This window comes from Felis catus, chromosome B4, assembly GCF_018350175.1.
Source record: "Felis catus isolate Fca126 chromosome B4, F.catus_Fca126_mat1.0, whole genome shotgun sequence".
Classification (NCBI taxonomy): domain Eukaryota; kingdom Metazoa; phylum Chordata; class Mammalia; order Carnivora; family Felidae; genus Felis; species Felis catus.
Window position 1 is genome coordinate 42,545,687 of NC_058374.1, and position 19,778 is coordinate 42,565,464.

Below are 19,778 nucleotides of genomic sequence, written 5' to 3' on the forward strand. Positions count from 1 at the left end.
AACACAGTAAGTATTCTTTGCTCAATTAATGTGATCCAAACCAAATTAAAATCACTTGAAGGGGCACCTGGGTGACTCGGTTGGTTAAGTGTCTGACTCTTGATTTTGGCTCAGGTCACGATCTCATGGTTCGTGAGTTTAAGCCCAGTGTTGAGCCTACTTGGAATTCTCTGTCTCCCTCTCTCTCTGCCCCTCCCTGCTCACTCTCTCTCTCTCTTTCAAAATAAATAAATACACTTAAAAAAAAAAAAGAGAGCATCACCTAAAATCCAACCACTTCTTTATCTAATTTATCTCATAAACAATGGTCACAGTGATAGTACTGAACATTAAATGAGAGCCTTTCTATGTAGCACTTTACTAAGTACTGAACAAACACCACTCCATATAATCCTTAAGGATTAATCCCTAAGGGGATAATTATTAATATCGTCCCAATTTTAGAAACAGCGTAACTGAAACAGAGACGTGTAGTAATTTGCGACAGTCACGTAAGGAGTTAGTGAAAGGCCAGGATTTGATCCAGGCAGTATGTTCCAGAGCCTAGAATATGGACCCTCACGGTATGCTGCACACGTGGAAAATCATTGAGGTCTGTCAGTCCTCCACATCTGTTGCTACTACTTTGACATAATTTGTTATCATGTCACGTAGACCTTTGCAATGGCTTCCTGAATAATCTCCTTTTCCCGAGCCCTCTTTCTAATACATTTATGCCACGATCACAGATGCGTTATAACATTTCAAGTATTTTCACATGATTTCTTTGTCTTCAAGACAATGTTTCTTTGCTACTTATACAACAGTTTATCCTTTCAACAAATAGTGTTAAGTCCCTACAATGTTTTAGGCATTTGTGTGGCCTAAACAGTCGGTCACAGTTCAGTCCGTCAGTGCAAATAAATACTATTACTACCTACTACTACTAATCATAACCACAGCAGTTAACATGTGTTGATCACTCACTGGGTAATTCCTGTGAAGTAAGTAGCATTAATTACTAATCACTTTTTTTTGAGGGAATGGAAGTACACAGAGCTTTGGGAGATTCCCTAATGGCAGCCATCTGTTAAAATTTAAAGAGAGATGATAAATACCAATTTCTTTGCAAACTTTAAAATACTTTATGATGTCACCTTGAAGGCTTTCATATCTATTACTCTATCAATCATACCTGTTGCCCCAGCCTTAAAGAAGCCTGGTCATGCCACGCTTCTGTGCCTCTGCAGAAACTTCTCCGTCTATATTTCCCAACCTATGTACCTGGGAAAAAGCTACTTCTTTTCAATGCTGCTCGGTTTCTTACCAATCGCCCTCGCCCCCAAGAACACACAGTTTAGCAAAAGATATACGTATACATGTTCATAGAATGATGGGTCCAAAACTACAAATATATCTTAGTACAAAACTAGCAAATGAAGGTGTCATCAGCTCTGTTTGGGGACTGGTAGGAAAACTATAGAGAGTGCCATAAATCAGAACTGAGTTTTGAAATAAGAAGATACGGAATTTAACAAGTAAACAGTGTGCAAATCTGCATCTAAAGGATACAGTCATGAAACAGCATGGTGTAATTGAGGAATTATGAATAATTCAGTATGAATGGGATTTAAAAACATAAAGAAAAGATACACCAGAAATTAAGCTAAAGAAATGGAGCTCAGGCTTTAAGGATTCTCTTTGCCAAGTTGAGGAGTCCAATCATCAAGGTAGGAGTTTCTTTTAGCACACTCAAAACCGATTCAAATTATTTGGGAGATACAAACTGTTCCCTTTATTTTTTAAAGAAAGGAAGTGTATTTGAAATTGGACCTTCTAAAGAGCATACTTCTTTTAGAAATGCCTGCTGTCAAAGATCACTAATTCTTGTGACCCCTTGACATCACTCTCAGTGTGACACAGATATCCTAACAGCACTTGCCAATTTCCTAAAATGTTTCAGACCTCACTATATTCTGTATTGTGGCAGTATAAAACACCCCAACATGTTAAAATTTCACCACTTGTCCATTAAATCTGTACAAGGCGAGTTTCTATCCTAATGTGAGTGGAAGAACATGTTGCTTTCTAAACGCAGTTCCCAAGTATAAAGCAAATAGTCCTTCTACGCCACAAATAATGAGAGACTCTGGAGCTGAGTCCCTAATTTCCTCTTGTTAAATCATTATCTGAGCGTGAAATTCCTCTAAGGTATCATTAGCTGGTATTCATCTGATCCCATCCCACTTTTGGACAGACCTAAACCTTTAAATAAAATCAGTTTCCTAGATTGAGCCAAATTCAGCTTTCTTATAACCTCACCTGGATCCATCTCGAACAAAATAAAATAACGACCAATGCAAAAACAAACCAAAGCATGAAACGAAAGGAAACAATTTTCTCTTTCATGGCGAAAACTTGCTAAGCAAGTCCCTTCTTTAAATATCCTCTTTTGGGGTGCCTGGGTGGCGCAGTCGGTTAAGCGTCCGACTTCAGCCAGGTCACGATCTCGCGGTCCGGGAGTTCGAGCCCTGCGTCAGGCTCTGGGCTGATGGCTCAGAGCCTGGAGCCTGTTTCCGATTCTGTGTCTCCCTCTCTCTCTGCCCCTCCCTCGTTCATGCTCTGTCTCTCTCTGTCGCAAAAATAAACGCTGAAAAAAAAAAAAAAAGATAAATATCCTCTTTTCCTTTTTCCTAAAATTTTGAATTCTGGGCAAAGGGAAATTCTCCCATGCTGAAATGACTTGGAGATTACATTCTAGCTTTTTTCCCTCCATAAATCTGATAGTAACACATTGATCTACACCATGAGTTGGCTTCCTTATATTATTTATCTGCATACAAGGTTAGAATAGTCAAGATTTACTCCTTTAAGAGATTTCTTATCTGCTGAACCTGTGATTGCATTTTAACATAAAAGCCGTTAATTGGATTTCTGTGCCTGGATTTAGCTCCTTTGATCAATAATTTAAACTTTCCCCTGGCATAAGTAACTGAATCTGTATTCAAATGAAGACACGTAGAACAAATATAAGAAAGAATTTGTTAGAAATACTTCCTTTTGTGTAATAATAGGTAAATGCACAATATGATTTTAAGAAGCATTAATACATTTTTATCATTTATTCCTTTTCAGACTCTGAAGAAGTTTAAATCACTCTAGTATCAAAACTATTTCTCAAACTTTAGGAAACTATAGCACACAAACCGCTGTCGCAGACAAAATGTTTAGGATTCAAAGTAGTTGTTTTTTTTTTTTTTTTTCCCCACGTTTTTTTTTTTTTTTTTTTTTTTTTTTTGGACAGAGAGAGACAGAGCATGAACAGGGGAGGGGCAGAGAGAGGGAGACACAGAATCGGAAACAGGCTCCAGGCTCTGAGCCATCAGCCCAGAGCCTGACGCGGGGCTCGAACTCAGGGACCGCGAGATCGTGACCTGGCTGAAGTCGGACGCTTAACCGACTGCGCCACCCAGGCGCCCCTCAAAGTAGTTTTATAGCAAAATTTCCTAGACCTGTTTGTGACTGCTTTGCTAAACTGTGCATCAGAAATAAATTGTTGCTTTATCTATCTAGTCTTCCTACCCTGTTGAGTTCTTTGGCCCTTTTCAGCCCTAAAGCCCTATGCTCTACAAAACTAAGAACTCTTAAGCATGTAAACAGATAATGGAATTTGTAGTTTGAACTTGGCAGGCAGAGACATAGTGTTTCCATGACGTTCCCCCTGGAAATCTTCTGGAAGTATCAAGAAATCAAGACACAAAATTACAAATTCTGTTTCTAGCAAAACCAGAAGAGAGCTAAAGACCTATGCCCCCAAGCCAGTAGAAGAGGTTGCAAAAGCTGCATGATTATGACAAAAGAATTTACAAAAGAGAGCAGTGAACACACCTGGCACCAAGCAAAAAGAAAGGAAGAAAGAAAGAAAGAAAGAAAGAAAGAAAGAAAGAAAGAAGAAAGAAGAAAAGAAAGAAAGGAAGAAAGAAAGAAAGAAAGAAAGAAAAAGAAAGAAAGGAAGACAGAAAGAAGAAAGAAAGAAAGAAAGAAGAAAGAAAGAAAGAAAGAGAAAGAAAGAAAGGAAGAAAGAAAGAAGAAAGAAAGAAAAAAGAAAGAAGAAAGAAGAAAGAAAGAGAAAGAAAGAAAGAAAGAAAGAAAGAAAAAAGAAGAAAGAAAGAAGGAAGAGAAAGAGAAAGAAAGAAAGAAGAAAGAAAGAAAGAGAAAGAAAGAAAGAAAGAAAAAAGAAGAAAGAAAGAAAGAAAGAAAGAAAGAAAGAAGAAAGAAGGAAGAAAGAAAGAGAAAGAAAGAAAAAAGAAGAAAGAAAGAAGAAAGAGAAAGAAAGAAAGAAAGAAAGAAAGAAAGAAAGAAAGAAAAAAGAAGAAAGAAAGAAAGAAAGAAAGAAAGAAAGAAAGAAAGAAGAAAGAAAGAGAAAGAGAAAGAAAGCAAGCAAGCAAGAAAGAAAGTCCTGGAAACAAAGAGGTCCACTTCATGCTGCAAATTTATGCTACTCAGGATTTTTATCACATGCAGTTGCATAGAACCCTAACTAATTCAGAATATGTTACTGTAAGTGAGGTAAATTTTGGATGCAGTTGAATGGAATCGATGGACCAAATATATAATAACCCAGATGTTATAGGCTGGAAAGCTAATGTCTTGTTATCCTAGGGAAGATATTTGGACAAATGTCACCTTGAAAAGAAAACCACATCCTTGCTGAAGCCGAAAACTCAGAGAACGTAATCAGAGAACAAAAAACAAAAAACAAAAAAAAAACAAAATCAGAATGTTGGCATGACATAAATCCTCCTTGCCACTTTTTCCGCATTTATGGGAGAGATAAACTCAAGACTGGACGTAGCCAGACAGCAAGGCAGAAACAGAAAGAAAAATACCAATTTTGTGAAGGAGGCATGTTCTCATTGCAGCTACTAATGCATAATTAATTGACGGACCTATCATTTGGAATTTGCAAGATCGGGAAAAAAAAACCCCAAATAAACCCTAAGTATCCTGTCCCCCAAACTGAGGTGGTGATAAAACTGTAGGCTTAGCAGAAAATAGAATTGATTCTCCACATGCATAGACAATGAGCCTATCAGCAAAGATAAGGTTTAAGTCCTGTTTCTCCTCCCAGACCGCTGGTTTCAAATGACCTTAGGGCAGTGGCCAATAAATCAAGGGGAACGGGCTGCTCACAGCATAGTTCAAAGTTTGTAAATATATTCCTTGACTGTGGGTATTTCACGTAGCATTAGATGAAAGAAAACAGACCAGAAGCATACTAAGTTTGGGGAGAGTTGTTTTGCTGACTTTGAGGACAGCTGACCTCTGTGAACGATAACCCGTAAAGCAATCCAAAGGCCCCTGAGCCACTATCAGCAGAAAGCAGATTGTGAAAGGTGTTCAGCCTTCAAACCGCACTCAGCAATGACCGTGGAGAGCTCCAGTAGGAGAAACTGCCCAGAGAAGACCACTTAGGCCCAGGAAGGAGAGTGGACAGAGGACAACTTTTCAGAGGGCAGGACCTGGCCTATGAGATTCGCTTACCAGGGAACTCAGTTGCAGGGCAACTCATTCTTCTTGACCAATAAGGTTTGGTAATTACTGCGGCAAAACAACTCTCGCTATTTCTTGGTGACCACAGAACCACCCAAACAGCTTTAAGCTGCTTACCTACTTGACTTATTTAAAAATTTTTTAATGTTTATTTTGAGAAAGCGGGGGAGGGGCAGAAAGAGAGAGGGAGACACAGAATCCAAAGCAGGCTCCAGGCTCTGAGCTGTCAGCACAGAGCCCGACTCGGGGCTCGAACTTACACACTGCAAGGTCATGACCTGAGCCAAAGTCGGATGCTTAACCAGCTGAGCCACCCAGGTGCCACCTATTTGACTTATTTTAATGAAAAAAAAGTAAACTTTTCTTTAGCCACTCTTATTTGGCTTTCTTTCGGCCAAGTTGGATGCTGCCCAACTTAATTCTAATTAATATAAAATACAATTATAGGAAAATATTTAGAAGAAAATTATCAGGGGCGCCTGGTGACTCAGTCGGTGGAGTGTCCAATGCTTGGTTTTGGCTCAGGACAAGATCTCATGGTTCGTGAGGTCGAGCCCCTCGAGGTTCTGTGCTGGCAGTGGGGAACCTGCTTGGGATTCTCTCTCTCCTTCTACCCCTCTCCTGCTCACTCTCTCTCTCTCTCAAAATAAACGAATAAACTTAAAAAATTAATAAATAGAAGGGGCTCCTGGGTGGCTCAGTTGGTTGAGCGTCCAACTTTGACTCAGGTCATGATCTCGTGGTTCATGAGTTTGCACCGCATGTTGGGCTCTGTGCTGACATCTCAGAGCCTGGAGTCTGCTTAGGATTCTGTGTCTCCCTCTCTCTCTGTCCCTCCCCTGCTCCCTCTCTTTCTCTCTCTCTCAAAAATAAACATAAAAGAATTTAAAAATTAAATAGAAGAAAATAATCAGACATACGAGTATGCTTACACATGCTCAAACACAGGCAAAGTCCCCCCAAAAAGTTATATAGAGAAATATAGTTCATAGTTAGTTGTAACATAATGCATGATGACAATAAATATTATGTATACATCATATGACAACATAAAAATGCATAATATGACTAAAGTTAAAGTCAAATATATCTCCCATCTCTAAAAAGTAATCCAATCAGAGTTTTTTTTTGGAAAATAAATCATTATTCTATGATGAATACAAGTGATGCACCTAGAACAAAATGATTCATAAAGGTTGAAAATAAATAAAGCAATAGTTGTGGTAATAACATCAGACAAGTCTGATTCAGGACAAAAATCGTTCAACCATAGAAAAGGGGAGGGGTGCCTGGGTGGCTCAGCCAGTTAAGCGTCCAACTTTGGCTCAGGCCATGATCTCATGGTTCATGGGTTTGAGTCCCACGTGGGGTTCTGGGCTGACAGCTCAGAGCCTGGAGCCTGCTTCGGATTCTGTGTCTCCCTCTCTCTCTGCCCCTCCCCCACTCATGCTCTGTCTCTCTCTGTCTCTCAAAAATGAATAAACATTTAAAAATTTTTAAAAAAAGGAAAGGGGAGACTTTATAATACTAAAAAGAACAATTCACAATGACCACATAACAGTCATAGGAAGATCTATGTCCCAGATTCATAGAGCATCAATTCATCAATTATATGATACGGTCACTGGTATACTCAGTGAAAAACCTATAACCTCACATATTTATATTAATAACTAGGAAAAAATCAACATTAGCCAAGCCCTGAACTCAAGAAGTTAAGTTAGGAGGAAATCAGAAAGGAATTATAGAAAGAAAAGCAAACTGTAATGAATTAGAAAACAAAAATTGGATTAATTAAAAAAATCTAAATGCTAGTTCATTAAAAAAAACGCTAAATAAACCACACTCACTTTCTCTAATAAAAGAAATTAAAAGCATAAATAAAATCATACAATAATAAATGATCAGAAGAGAAATGTCCTGGATAGAGAAGTAATTTCAGAAAGGCCTTTAAATAGTGATACAAAATTGTGGTCAAAATACTTTACGAAGTGAATACTAAGGTACAGAACAATTTACCTAATATGCCAGCATTTGAACAACAAAATGGGGTGAAACTTATACATGGATTTGTTTGTATTTACATAAAATATCTCCTAAAGAATATATAAATACCCCAACCACATGACTTGTTTGTGTAGAGTAGAATTGGACAGCTGGGGATAGCATTTGGGAAGAGCTTACACTTTAATTTTGAAGTGTAAACCATGTGAATATATATTTAAAAAAATTTTTTTTAATGTTTATTTTTGAGAGAGAGAGACAGAGAGACAGAGTCTGAGCAGGGGAGGGGCAGAGAGACAGAGGGAGACACAGAATCTGAAACAGGCTTCAGGCTCTGAGCTGTCAGCACAGAGCCTAATGCGGGGCTGAATCTTGAACTCAAGAACTGTGAGATCATGATCTGACCTGAAGTTGTACCCTTGACCAACTGAACCGCCCAGGCACCCTACAGAAATCTTTTCTAAAAATGAAAAGAATGGGGCGCCTGGGTGGCTCAGTCGGTTAAGCGTCCGACTTCAGCTCAGGTCACGATCTCGCGGTCCGTGAGTTCGAGCCCCGCGTCGGGCTCTGGGCTGATGGCTCAGAGCCTGGAGCCTGCTTCGGATTCTGTGTCTCCCTCTCTCTCTGCCCCTCCCCCGTTCATGCTCTGTCTCTCTCTGTCCCAAAAATAAATAAACGTTAAAAAAAAAATTAAAAAAAAAAATGAAAAGAAGGATGATTGAAAAGCTGATATGTATCCTCAAATTTGCATCTTAAAAAAACTGTCTTTTTACAGTCAGAGGATAATTTCTATGTAAATAGAAGTAGACACTTCTACCGTGTAACATCAGGGAATGCACCCAGGGGCACAACTAGGTTAGGATGTATCCGGAATAAAGCCATTGGTTCGTGGACACACAGCACCGTATGACTTGATCTCCATGTGTTCAATGGTTTTGCTCTTACATTGCTTTCTCTGAAGTCTTTCTTTTACCATATCTGCAATATGTTACCTTACAGTTGTTAAAAAGGCACCACTTTTCAACAATGTTAGCATTCGTATAAATGTGATTAGCATAAAATACTAGAGATTATCCATAAGCCAGGCCAACTCACAGCTCATTTGGGAACATTTAAAAGAGGTTGCAGGGAAACACACAAAAATATTCGGAAAGAAGAAAATCCTTTTACTTTTTAAAATCACATACTTTTCAAAATCATTTGGTTGACCTTCCCATCAAAGACACTTTTAAGGTCTACCTTAAAAATTTTGATCCTTCTTAATTTTTCATATTTCTACGGATTTAAAAATGACTCAGTTGTCTTGTTTTGTTTCTTAACCAACAAACAAAGGAAAAGAAGAGAAAGAGAGAGAGGGAAACCAAGAAACAGACTCTTAACTATAGAGAACAAATGAATGGTTACCAGAGAGGAGGTGGGCAGGGGGATGGGTTAAATGGATGATGGGTATTAAGGAGGGCGCTTGTGATGAGCACCAGGTGTTGTATGTAAGTATTTTTTTTAAATGTTTTAATTTATTTTTGAGAGAGACAGAGACTGAGAATGAGCGGGGGAGGGGCAGAGAGAGAGGGAGACACAGAATCAGAAGCAGGCTCCAGGCTCTGAGCTGTCAGCACAGAATCCAACGTGGGGCTCAAACTTGAACTCGTGAACTGTGAGATCATGACCTGAGCCAAAGTTGGACCCTTAACTGACTGAGACACCCAGGCACCCCTGTGAGTATTGAATCACTAACTTGTACATTTGAAACTAATATTACACTGTATGTTAACTAATCAGAATTTAAATCAAAACAAAAGCAAAAAACAAAAAAAAGAAAAAGAAAAATTACTCAAAAGCTAAAATGGACAAAAAGCAAACACAAAAATAAAACAAAACAAAGGTACAAAATGAAAGACAAGTTTCTCTGAAATTTGCGCAATGGGATAGATATTTTCTGGTTGCTTGAGTGATGTCTAGTCCTAGGGACCGATGTCTCTCATCAGTTTCAAGGCTGTTACTGGAAATTTACACTCTTGGAATTCACGTTCTTCACATGTTGGTAGAAAGTCTTACCTGAGCAAGTAACTTTAGCTTCCTCGTAGTGATCACAGCTAAGTCCACCCCATTGCCAATTCTTGCAGTCCCAGAAAGACGTTTCATTTCCATTACAGCTGCCTAAAAACAGCCATGTTGTTGTTGCCTTGGTTTTGGAATAACTCTGATAGGATGTTTTCAGAGCAGATCCACATCCCAGCTGCCGGCAAACCACATCAGCTTCTTTCAGTCCCCAGTTTCTGTCACACACTTTCCCTACCAGTTTCTGAATTTCCACCTCCACTGTCCCAGCACAGCGGCTGCCTCCACCTACAAGTCTCAGCTCCAGATCTGTTCCATCTGCAAAAGAAGCACACACTTAGTCCACAGATACACATGGAGGTTAGCTCCCAAAGGATATATTCTTTACCTTGCTCCTTCCCAGATACTGAGGCATTTGGAAATTATGGCTTATCCATCCCCTGGCTTTTTTAATGGCCAGTAGAGGCCATGATTTTGGTTAAAAACAGGATTATAGGTTCCAAGTTTAAGAAAAATTGTCAATGGGGGGGGGGGGCGCCTGGGTGGCGCCAAGGTCAGTTGAGCGTCTGACCTTGGCTCAGGTCATGATCTCACGGTTTGTGAGTTCGAGCCCTGCATCGGACACTCTGATGTCAACATAGAGCCTGCTTTGGATTTTCTGTCCCCCTCTCTGCCTCTCCCCAGCTTGTTCTATAAATAAATAAATAAATAAATAAATAAGAAAAAAATTGTCAATGGCAGCATTTCAGAGATATTTGAAAAAGACCTAACATTTTGTGTCTCGGAGCTCCAGGGAGATTTAGAATCTTAAATGTGGTCCCTGAGAGCAGCCTGAATAATTACTGCACAAAATAGTCAGACAACCCTCCAAACCAGCCAAATAAAGACTATGTTTAAGATTACTCACGACTGTGAAAGAATCCCCAACAAGGACATTAGCAGACATTTCTATCGCTCACGTCTCCTCCCCATGCCTACTCCTAAAGAACACAAGTCCTTCCTTCTCTGTTTTTCTCTTAACTTACCGGAACATGTGACACCAGCGTCTTCATTATGGTTGCAATAATGCTTTCCCCATTCATGGTGTCTGCACTGCCAGAGGGCAGACTCGTGTCCGTGGCAGGAAACACTGTCAAGCCAAATGTGTCCACTTCCTTCACTGGCATTAACTCGACCAATGGCGGTGATGGCAGTTGGGCATCCCAGGTGCTTACATGTCACAGCAGCATCATTGCTATCCCAGCCATCATCGCACACTGTCCCCCATTCCCCTTGGAATCTCACTTCTAATCTTCCTGAACATGCAGTGACTCCTTCCACCAGTCTCAGGCTCAGATCCGCTCCATCTGTAAGAGGGACACAAAACAAATCAGTGATAAAGAAACAAGAATAAGGGGCAAATATAAATAGAGACAGAAAAGAGTGATATAATACCACTGAAAATCACTGGATGTGAAGAAGGAGTGCCTTGGGCAAGAAGACAGGACTTTTCAGAATAGCCAGTATCACAAAGACAAGAAGAAACAAGTGTTGGCGAGGATGTGGAGAAAAGGGGACCCTTGTGCACCATTGGTGGGAATGCAAACTGGTCCACTGTGGAAAACAGTACAGAGGTTCCTCAAAAAACAAAAAGAACTACCCTATGATTCAGTAATTGCACTACTAGGTATTATCCCCCAAAATACAAAAACTCTGATTCAAAAGGACACGTGAACCCCTGTGTTTATTGCAGTATTATTTATAATAGCCAAATTATGGAAGCAGCCCAAGTGTCCATTGATAGATGGACCTGACAGATGGACCAGCTCCTCAGTCCAAAAGTGAGCAAAGAGAAAAGGGACCTCATCATGACTACTTTCACCTTCCCCCCAATCAATATCCTCAAAGAACAGAACGTGATTCTGAGTGGTATCTTACAATAAACAAATTGCCCTTTTCCTCTGGTGGTTTTAGCATTTGCAGCCACAATGCTGTTTACTATGATTCCTCAGCATTGAGAAGAAATATACTGGTCGAGGACCTAGAAGGATTTTGGTGGGTAAATGGTAATGGGAGGTACCATTGTGGTTTTTTTCTCTCCCATATCCCTTTCGCTTTCTTCAGCTAACAAAATCTATCTTCTCTGTAGGAGTCCCATTTTTTATGGTCCGAACAATAGATGGTCATGTTTTTCAACAACAACAAAAAAGCCAATTTAAGAAGGAAAAAACCAAACCCCCCATGGCATTGGTTCAGTGTTTGGATCCAGCCATGCATGAAGCCAACTGTACCTCGTGGATTCCCCAGTTTCCTGAGTCAGTATTCTCTTTTCTTAAAGTTGGTTTGAATTGAGTTTCCTCATTTGAAAAAAAAAGGGGGGGCCGGGAAGGGGGAGGTATCTGGTGAATATAGGGACATCTTCACTCTACTATATTTTCTAAATGTTCTCTGGGGTTCAAGACCTACTAGGTCTGCCTCCACATAAGAACTCAAGTGACAAAAGGAGAGTGTCATTCCTGTATATGCAAATCCAATGTCCCTTTGCCCTGAGTAAACATGGAACATGAAAGTCTCCAGATAGACACAGAACCTATTTGTACCGTAGCACTAGCATCAAGGGGGTCTTAATAGAAAACCAAATTAATTTTTATCATTTGATTCCGTGAATTTGAACTAATATTTGGGAAGGGGTGGGTTTTAATGTGGCTAAACCCTCTGCAGGTAGAGAACGATAAGGGGTGTGATTTCTTTTCAAAACTCATCCACAAAGCACAAGTTGCTAATTAAGCTGGGTTTTTTTTTCCTTAATTCTTTTTCTTCTTCTTCTTCTTCTTCTTCTTCTTCTTCTTCTTCTTCTTCTTTTTTTTTTTTTTTGGCAGGGGTGGGGAGTGGTACAGGGGAAGAGGGAGGATGATTGGATTATTCTCTAAACACCTCCTTCTAGCTTCATGACTTGGACCTCCGGTTCACTGTTCATCCTTCCCCGCTAACGCAGGGAGCCTCATTTCAGCTGCGGTAAAAACTCCACAGGTATCAGATCAGGAACCAGAAATTAGGCAATAAAGTGATCAAGGAAGCAGGCTTCATTATGGTTTTAAGAGTTCAAGCTTTTGAGACTCTCACCCCCTTTCTTTTGTCCTCTCATGAAGAACAGAACAGACCCGGATCAGTCCTTACCTAAGCAAATCACTCCAACATCCTCAGCGTGATCACAGTTATGCTTTCCCCATCCTTCGTGTTTGCAGTTCCAGAGAGCTGACTCATTTCCACTGCATACGAGATCATCAAACCAGATTGGTCCCGAACCTTCTCCAAAATTAGCTGAACCAGAGAAACTGACAGCACTTCCACATTCAAGTTGTTTACAAACCACAGAAGCATGATCTATGTTGAAGTTATCATCACACACTGTTCCCCACTGTCCTTGGAACTTGACCTCTATTCTTCCAGAACACTGGTTGCCTCCATTCATCAGCCGCATCTCCAAATTGGATCCATCTGGAGCAGAGAAAAGAACCAGAGTTCAGAAGTGATTTTAGGAAATGAGCTTCCTCTGGATACTTGAGATTTGATGCTGTTTTTGAAAATGGTGCCTCATTTTGGACGCTGCCCATCTTTACACAGTGGGGAATTTTAATCTTTTAAAGATCAACCGACAACTAGGATTTTCATCTATACCTATTTACCAAGGAGGATGCTCTACAGATTAAAATCTGCTTTCTGTTTTGTTTTGTTTCCCTCCAGGATTAAGACTGAACACACACTCTTTTATGTAGAAATAGACAAATTTGACTCCAAACACCTATTTAAAAGACTAGAAAAAATAAAATTGGTCCAAACAACAAAGTAGCAAAAAATGGCAAGCTGGTCATTTGTTGAACATTTGAAATCTTGATTTTAATCTCGCTTTATCAGCAACAGTTGAGAGCATGAAGATTAGAAACAGGAAAAAGTGAAAAACAAAAATGCATGAGCATGTGCAACGGTTTGCAAAAGCACCCTCTGGTACACCAAATTAATAAAAGTTGAGGAAAAATAAATCAAAATAATTCACTTCCTACCAATATCCTGTTTGAATCAAAGCTTTTTTACCCCCTTCCCCAACGCATCTGGTACCATTTTTAGCAAAGAACAGCTTTCTCATAAAGAAAATTCTCTCTATACACTCTTCCCTAGATTTTTCTGTGAGAACTAAAATACCCAAGAAAAGGAGATTTGGGATGAAATTCGGGGACATCCGAAAAACAAAATCTGTGCTTAAACAAAATGTTTACATCAGCTTTTTTTTTTTTGAGAAAGTAACCCACTTTTAAAAGCTCTAAATACCAGGCAAAGACCTCTGCTTAACAGGATTTTTTTATCCTGACAACTTATAGTAAGAAAAATAATAATTCGCAATTAAAATAGGCATGTGGTGTCCCGGATGTATCATATATGCTACCTTCTTCAGAACATTAGGCATTATATATTATTTCCACTACCCCTCCTTCACAGATTCTCAATTTGCCTAATTGTCACAGGAAACAAAACAAAACAGAAAGCAAATTTTAATCTGTAAAACATCGTCTTTGGCAAGCAGGTATAGATGAAAATCCTAGTTGTTAGTTGGTCTTTAAAAGATTAAAATCCCCCACCATGTAAGGATCCTAATTGTCCATTATCCCTACTTAGAACATTCTCAATTTGCCTAATTGTCACAGGATCACACACCCAGAAGAGAGTAGAGCCAGGATGTGAAAAGAAAAAACAGTCTAACACCAGCGTTTATTGTCTTCACTGTTATACTCTGTCGTCCCAGTGCGTGTGATAATAGCAAAATCTCCCAAGAGGCAGAGCATTGAGGATTGAGCATTAGTCAGGGTGGGGAAATCTCAGAAATACGGGTTCTGAAAACTTGTGAAACTAGGGAGTCATTGAGTGGCTAGGCGTGCACCAGTTGGAGCTTTAGCTGTGTAAACTTCCCAAAACAAATTTGATTAGTTCTATCCTTAAGTATAAAACACTGAAAACAAGAGTTAAAAGCTGCACTGGGGTCTCGGCTTAAACACTCAGCTCTGTATTGCAATATAGTGAGAGCCTGGCAAAATTTATCATGATTTTTAACTTTGCTGTAGATGCTCGATGTAGATGTTACTATTGTTGTTCCGAATCTTCCCCCATAATGATTAATGATAGCAGACAAGGAGGAGGAGGAGGAGGAGGGGAGGGAAGGAGAGAAGGAAGGAAGGAAGGAAGGAAGGAAGGAAGGAAGGAAGGAAGGAAAAGAAAGAGAACTGAGTTGTCAAGTAATGAGAAACAGTGAGCTATGCAGAAACTAAAGTTAATTTTTACCACTTACTAGACCAGTAGCTCCACATGTTTTAAGCACTGAGTTTCCAGAAACTGAAGCTCAGAAAGGTTTAACAAAATAACATTAAGAGTGTCTGAGTTGGAATTCTGTCCCTCATTTTTCTAGATCCTAGCCTGTCTTGCTCACGTACACCACAATGTCTGCATAGGGATTAGTCCTTTTTAAAACCAGTCCCGTGGAGGAGATGGTCTCTAAGAGGCTAGGAGGTGAGAGAGTTGATAAAAGCCAGTGAAATGAGCAAGGAGAAATGGGAAGCCCAGGAATCTGAATTGGGTCATAAATATGACCTTGGGATCTGTCAGCAGAAGGGTCTGACCCATAACTTTCTGAGTTATTGTAAGGTCAACTGAGATAAAGTTTACGAAATGTTTTGCAAATTAAAACCACCATGTAAATGAAATGAACTGCACTGTGCACCGGAGAAAGCAATAATACTTTGCAAAACATCCTTCCTCCAGGATTAGCGCTAGGAATATTTATTTCTTGATCCAATAAGTCGATTAGCAGTTAATGGACAAAAAGGTGAATGCATGAAAGCTGTGCGTCACTGAGAAAGAGGACAAGGAATGAACTTAGATATCATGATATTTTTATGTAAGGAGTAGAAACTCATAGGAGGTTTACTGACCATAAAATTAAAACTGGTCACTTCCTTGTCGATTGCAGTGTTCAGAATCTTTTGATTTTTTTTTTTTAGGGGGTTTGTCATGCATTTTCTGGTCTATTGGCAATGGCTTGGGTAGTTTTATACATGGACTGGAGGACTTACAGCGAACTGGCCCCTTTTCGTTTTCAACCCATCTACATATTGGTTCCTCCCACAAAGCATTTCATGTCAAGGTTTTGACTTTTTAAAAATATTTATTTATTTTGAGAGAGAGAGTGTGTGTGTGCATGCGTGCAAGCTGAGGAGGGGCAGAGATTGAGAGAGAGTGCGAGAGCGAGAGCGAGAGAGAGAGAGAGAGAGAGGATCCCAAGCAGGCTCCCCTGTCAGCACAGAGCCAAACACAGCGCTCAAACTCATGAATCTCTAAATCATGACCTGAGATGAAACCTAGAGTCGGTCGCTTAACTGACTGAGCCACCCAGGCACCGGAGGCTTGGACTTTTGCAAGTCTTACCTGAGCAGGTCACACCAGCATCCTGTTGGTGAGTGCAATTATGTTTTCCCCATCCTTCATGTTTGCAGTCCCAGAGAGCGGACTCATTCCCTCGGCAAGAAACATGATCCATCCAAATGCGTCCAGAGCCTGGCCTGGAATTAGCCCATCCAGTGGCTTTGATGGCAGTGGGACAACCCAGCTGCCTACAAATCACGGAGACCTCATCCATGCCCCAGTCATTATTACACACAGTTCCCCATTCCTCCTGGACTTTCACCTCCACTCTCCCAGTGCACCTGTCTTCACCGTCCGCCAGCCTCAGCTCCTTCTCTGCTTCCCCTGCAACAATGCATAAAGGCAGCAGTTGGTCGGGATCCAAAGAGCAAGTTGAAAATTAGTATTCTTTCGATTGCTATTTATTTGTCAAAGCCAAATTGGAGAAACATGCCTGGCCTCATCCACGGGACGATAGGAGAATGCTATTTGGGAATACACGTATCAGCATCACGGGTTTCAGATAAAGTAATGACCTAAAACCAGTAAAGCTAAGTAACACAATTCTGATATTCTTTATAATGTCAACTTGCATAATCTCCACGGAAAGTTTACTATTAAAAGAGGATACTTCAGAATTGTATAGGGATGAGCCATGTAAGTTTCTCCAAATTCCTAAGGTGGCAAAGATGAAAAGACCAGTCATAAGGAATTTAACACCCATTGTATACATGTATGTAAAACACCAGGAATTTTTAAAGTACTACGCGCAATCTGATCAAAACTTTTCTACTTAAATGGAAATTGAGATGGAGATATTTTCCTACTATCTCCTACCATAAAATAATCCCTTCTCCCTCCCAACCACTCCCAAAGGTCTCAGCTCCCATCCTATGATTATTTTAAATAACCTAAGAATCTGTGCTCTCACGCATATATATCTGACCTCCCTCAGTACATTTTTAGGTAAACTTTGGCATTTGAATTTATTGAAGTGTTCCGAAAATTCCATTTCATCCCAATAATTCTGAGGTTTTTCTCCAGAAAAACCCTATTCCCTCTTTTTTTAGGTAGACATTATTTCAAATCTTTAAACAAAATGCACTGCCCCCCCCCCCCCGTGTAACAGTTTATTTTATTTGGGGGGAAAGTGTGCTAATATTTTGTTCCTTTTTTGATGTCACGTGGTTAGGATCTTACTTTGTACTTTTAATATCTGATCCTTTGAAATCGTGAAGTGTGTTTTTTAGATGCTGTTCAGCCTTCAGGAGAATTGTTTGCTTTTCAATAATTTTTGTCAGACTGGCTAAGACTGCAAGTAAATTTGACAAAGCACTCACCAAGAGAATTGGTGATCAAGCAGGAACTGAGAACTGAGACCACAGCCACAGTGGAGGGACTCAAGAGAACAAACCATCTTCTAAAGTCTATGGGGGAAAAAAAAAAAGGACAACAGTATTGTCTTCCCAAAGAGACTTTGGAGAATTTTGAGATTAACAAGGAATGTCCAACCAAGACAAAGAACCTTTCCTTCAAAATGGCAAGGCGGAATGGACACATTCACACCCAGAATCATACAGTCTCAATGAAATAGCTTTGAAACTGTTCATGTTGGTAGGCAACCCAGAGGTGAGGAATTGGAAGCAAGTTGAGGATGGAGAAGAATTTCAAAAGCAGACTTTAAGACCTGGAAAATCAAAACACCATCTGTGAAATTTAGCAGGGAGCAGTTCCCTCCACAGGCACAAAACAATATTCAACTACAGAGGTCCCAGTCTCCAAGCCCACTTGATCCAGATGGTTAGGTGGAAAGTTCCATGAGGGAATGGATTGTACCTATCAAGTTCAGCGCTGTTTCACCAATACCTGGTATACTGTCTGCTAACGAGTAGCTGAACATTGATGGAATAAAGTGACCATGTTTCTTTGTGAAAAACCAAAATATTGTATAGAGTGTAAAACTCTAAAGCTTTTATCACTCTCACTTCTTAGTCTTACTCTAACCCAACACTTGCGTACAAGTCCGAATACTTTGGTAACCACACAGGAGCACCCACTTTGGGATAAGTCACTGAACTGTAAGCTTATGACTCATGCTTTCATGTGGCATGCTATCCTTCGATAAAAAAAAAAGCTCTGAAAAAAAATTAAAAGTGCTAAATGAGTTTAGCACATTCATAGAAATCAGAAAGCAGATTTCAACACGCAGGGATGCTATTGTAAAGTTCCTCTAGGTGATCAACTTTCAATCAATATTCATTCCAGCGCGTTCTATCTTTTCTAACCATTGTTTCCAGACTCAATACTGTTCAGTTCATTTCAGCCCCTTTCTGAGTCTCACCTCAGCGGTTTGACGAAATGGATGCCAAATCTAATCTTTATCTCCCACCTTCAATTTTGAATCTATGGCAGACACAAGTTACTGCCATGGAAGCTTCATGTCCGTTTCCCATCCCTTACTGATGCCAACCACTATTATGTAAGACCCATTGACTGCCAGAATCATTTTATGCTACATTAAAAGGTAAATGGGGAATAAATAAGAAATGTTACCAGTAGGTCCAGAGTTTCCATGTAGCACCATTCTGAGTTTGTCCAGTCCAAAGTTTGAATGCTTTCTGAATCCTCTTGTGTTATTCCCTAGGAGTGTTCTGCTAAAGAAGAGGACCGCTAAAAATTCTAAAACATTATCTCACTTCTGCACACACACACACATACAAATCCAGAAAGGCTACATAACAGGAGGTGGAGTCAATCAAAAAAGGGAAGTCATTCAAAAGACTGAGGTTCCCTTTCATACTCATGTTTTCTGCAGTATGGGACATGAAACAACCAAAGGAAATTGAGAAATATTTACACGGATTTACAAAAATTAAGGGGAAATATTAACTCATGGACTGTTGTTATTGAAACGAATATTTATATTTCTGTACTTTGTTTTGGACAAATACAGTAGAAACAAAAAGGATAGGGGCGCCAGGGTGGCTCAGTCGGTTGAGCGTCCGACTTCAGCTCAGATCACGATTTCGCCCTTTGTGGGTTGGAGCCCCGTGTCAGGCTCTGTGCTGACAGCTCAGAGCCTGGCACCTGCTTCTGATTCTGTGTCTCCCTCTCTCTCTGCCCTTCCCTGCTCGTGCTCTGTCTCTCTGTCTCAAAAACAAACATAAAAAGAAAAAAGAAACCAAAAGGACAATCATGCAGTCAAGTTGTGCCAAAAAGCTAAAGGGAAACAAGCAAAGTGTAATTAAATAATTTTTTATCATTATAAGCACTTTGAATACTATTACCATAATCAAATGTGGTATGAATGAATAATTTTGTGTAGATTGTGTATACAACAGCACTTGTATTTCTTTTCTGATGAAATGAAGAGCAACAATAAAGTCAGCCATGACCATTACAGATCCTAAAAATGGTGAAATGAAAATTTACAAGACATAATTTTAGCCCCAAGTAACGCAAACTCGAGGGACAGAAACACACACGTTAACGATGATAAACATAGGTTCAAAGCGCAGGGTGAAAAATAGAGAAAAAAAGAGGTCATACCAAGTGGGATACAGGAATAAACAGTCAGAAAACCCTTTTCCGTGAGGACATGCTTAAGTTGTGTCCTAAAATATGAGGAGGACTTTGCCCAAAAGAAGAAAAGCTACAAGGATTCAAAGCGTAAGAAACAACCCATATGAAACAATACAGGCGTGTGAAAACATGGAAATTTGATGATTCATGATGGCATAAATATTCTTAGGTATTAG

General features: G+C 39.8%; 1 protein-coding gene across 1 annotated transcript in view; it reads right to left on the reverse strand.

The window, feature by feature from the left end:
* CD163 (CD163 molecule) overlaps positions 1 to 18,737 on the reverse strand; it is a 29,988-nt gene extending 11,251 nt beyond the window's left edge. The window contains 6 exon segments of the mRNA XM_011283764.4: positions 9,592 to 9,912; positions 10,620 to 10,940; positions 12,751 to 13,071; positions 16,045 to 16,365; positions 17,361 to 17,447; positions 18,574 to 18,737. Of these exon segments, the coding sequence (XP_011282066.4) occupies positions 9,592 to 9,912; positions 10,620 to 10,940; positions 12,751 to 13,071; positions 16,045 to 16,365; positions 17,361 to 17,447; positions 18,574 to 18,604 (1,402 nt within the window). The 5' untranslated portion in view covers positions 18,605 to 18,737.
* Between the last annotated feature and the right edge of the window lie 1,041 nt (positions 18,738 to 19,778).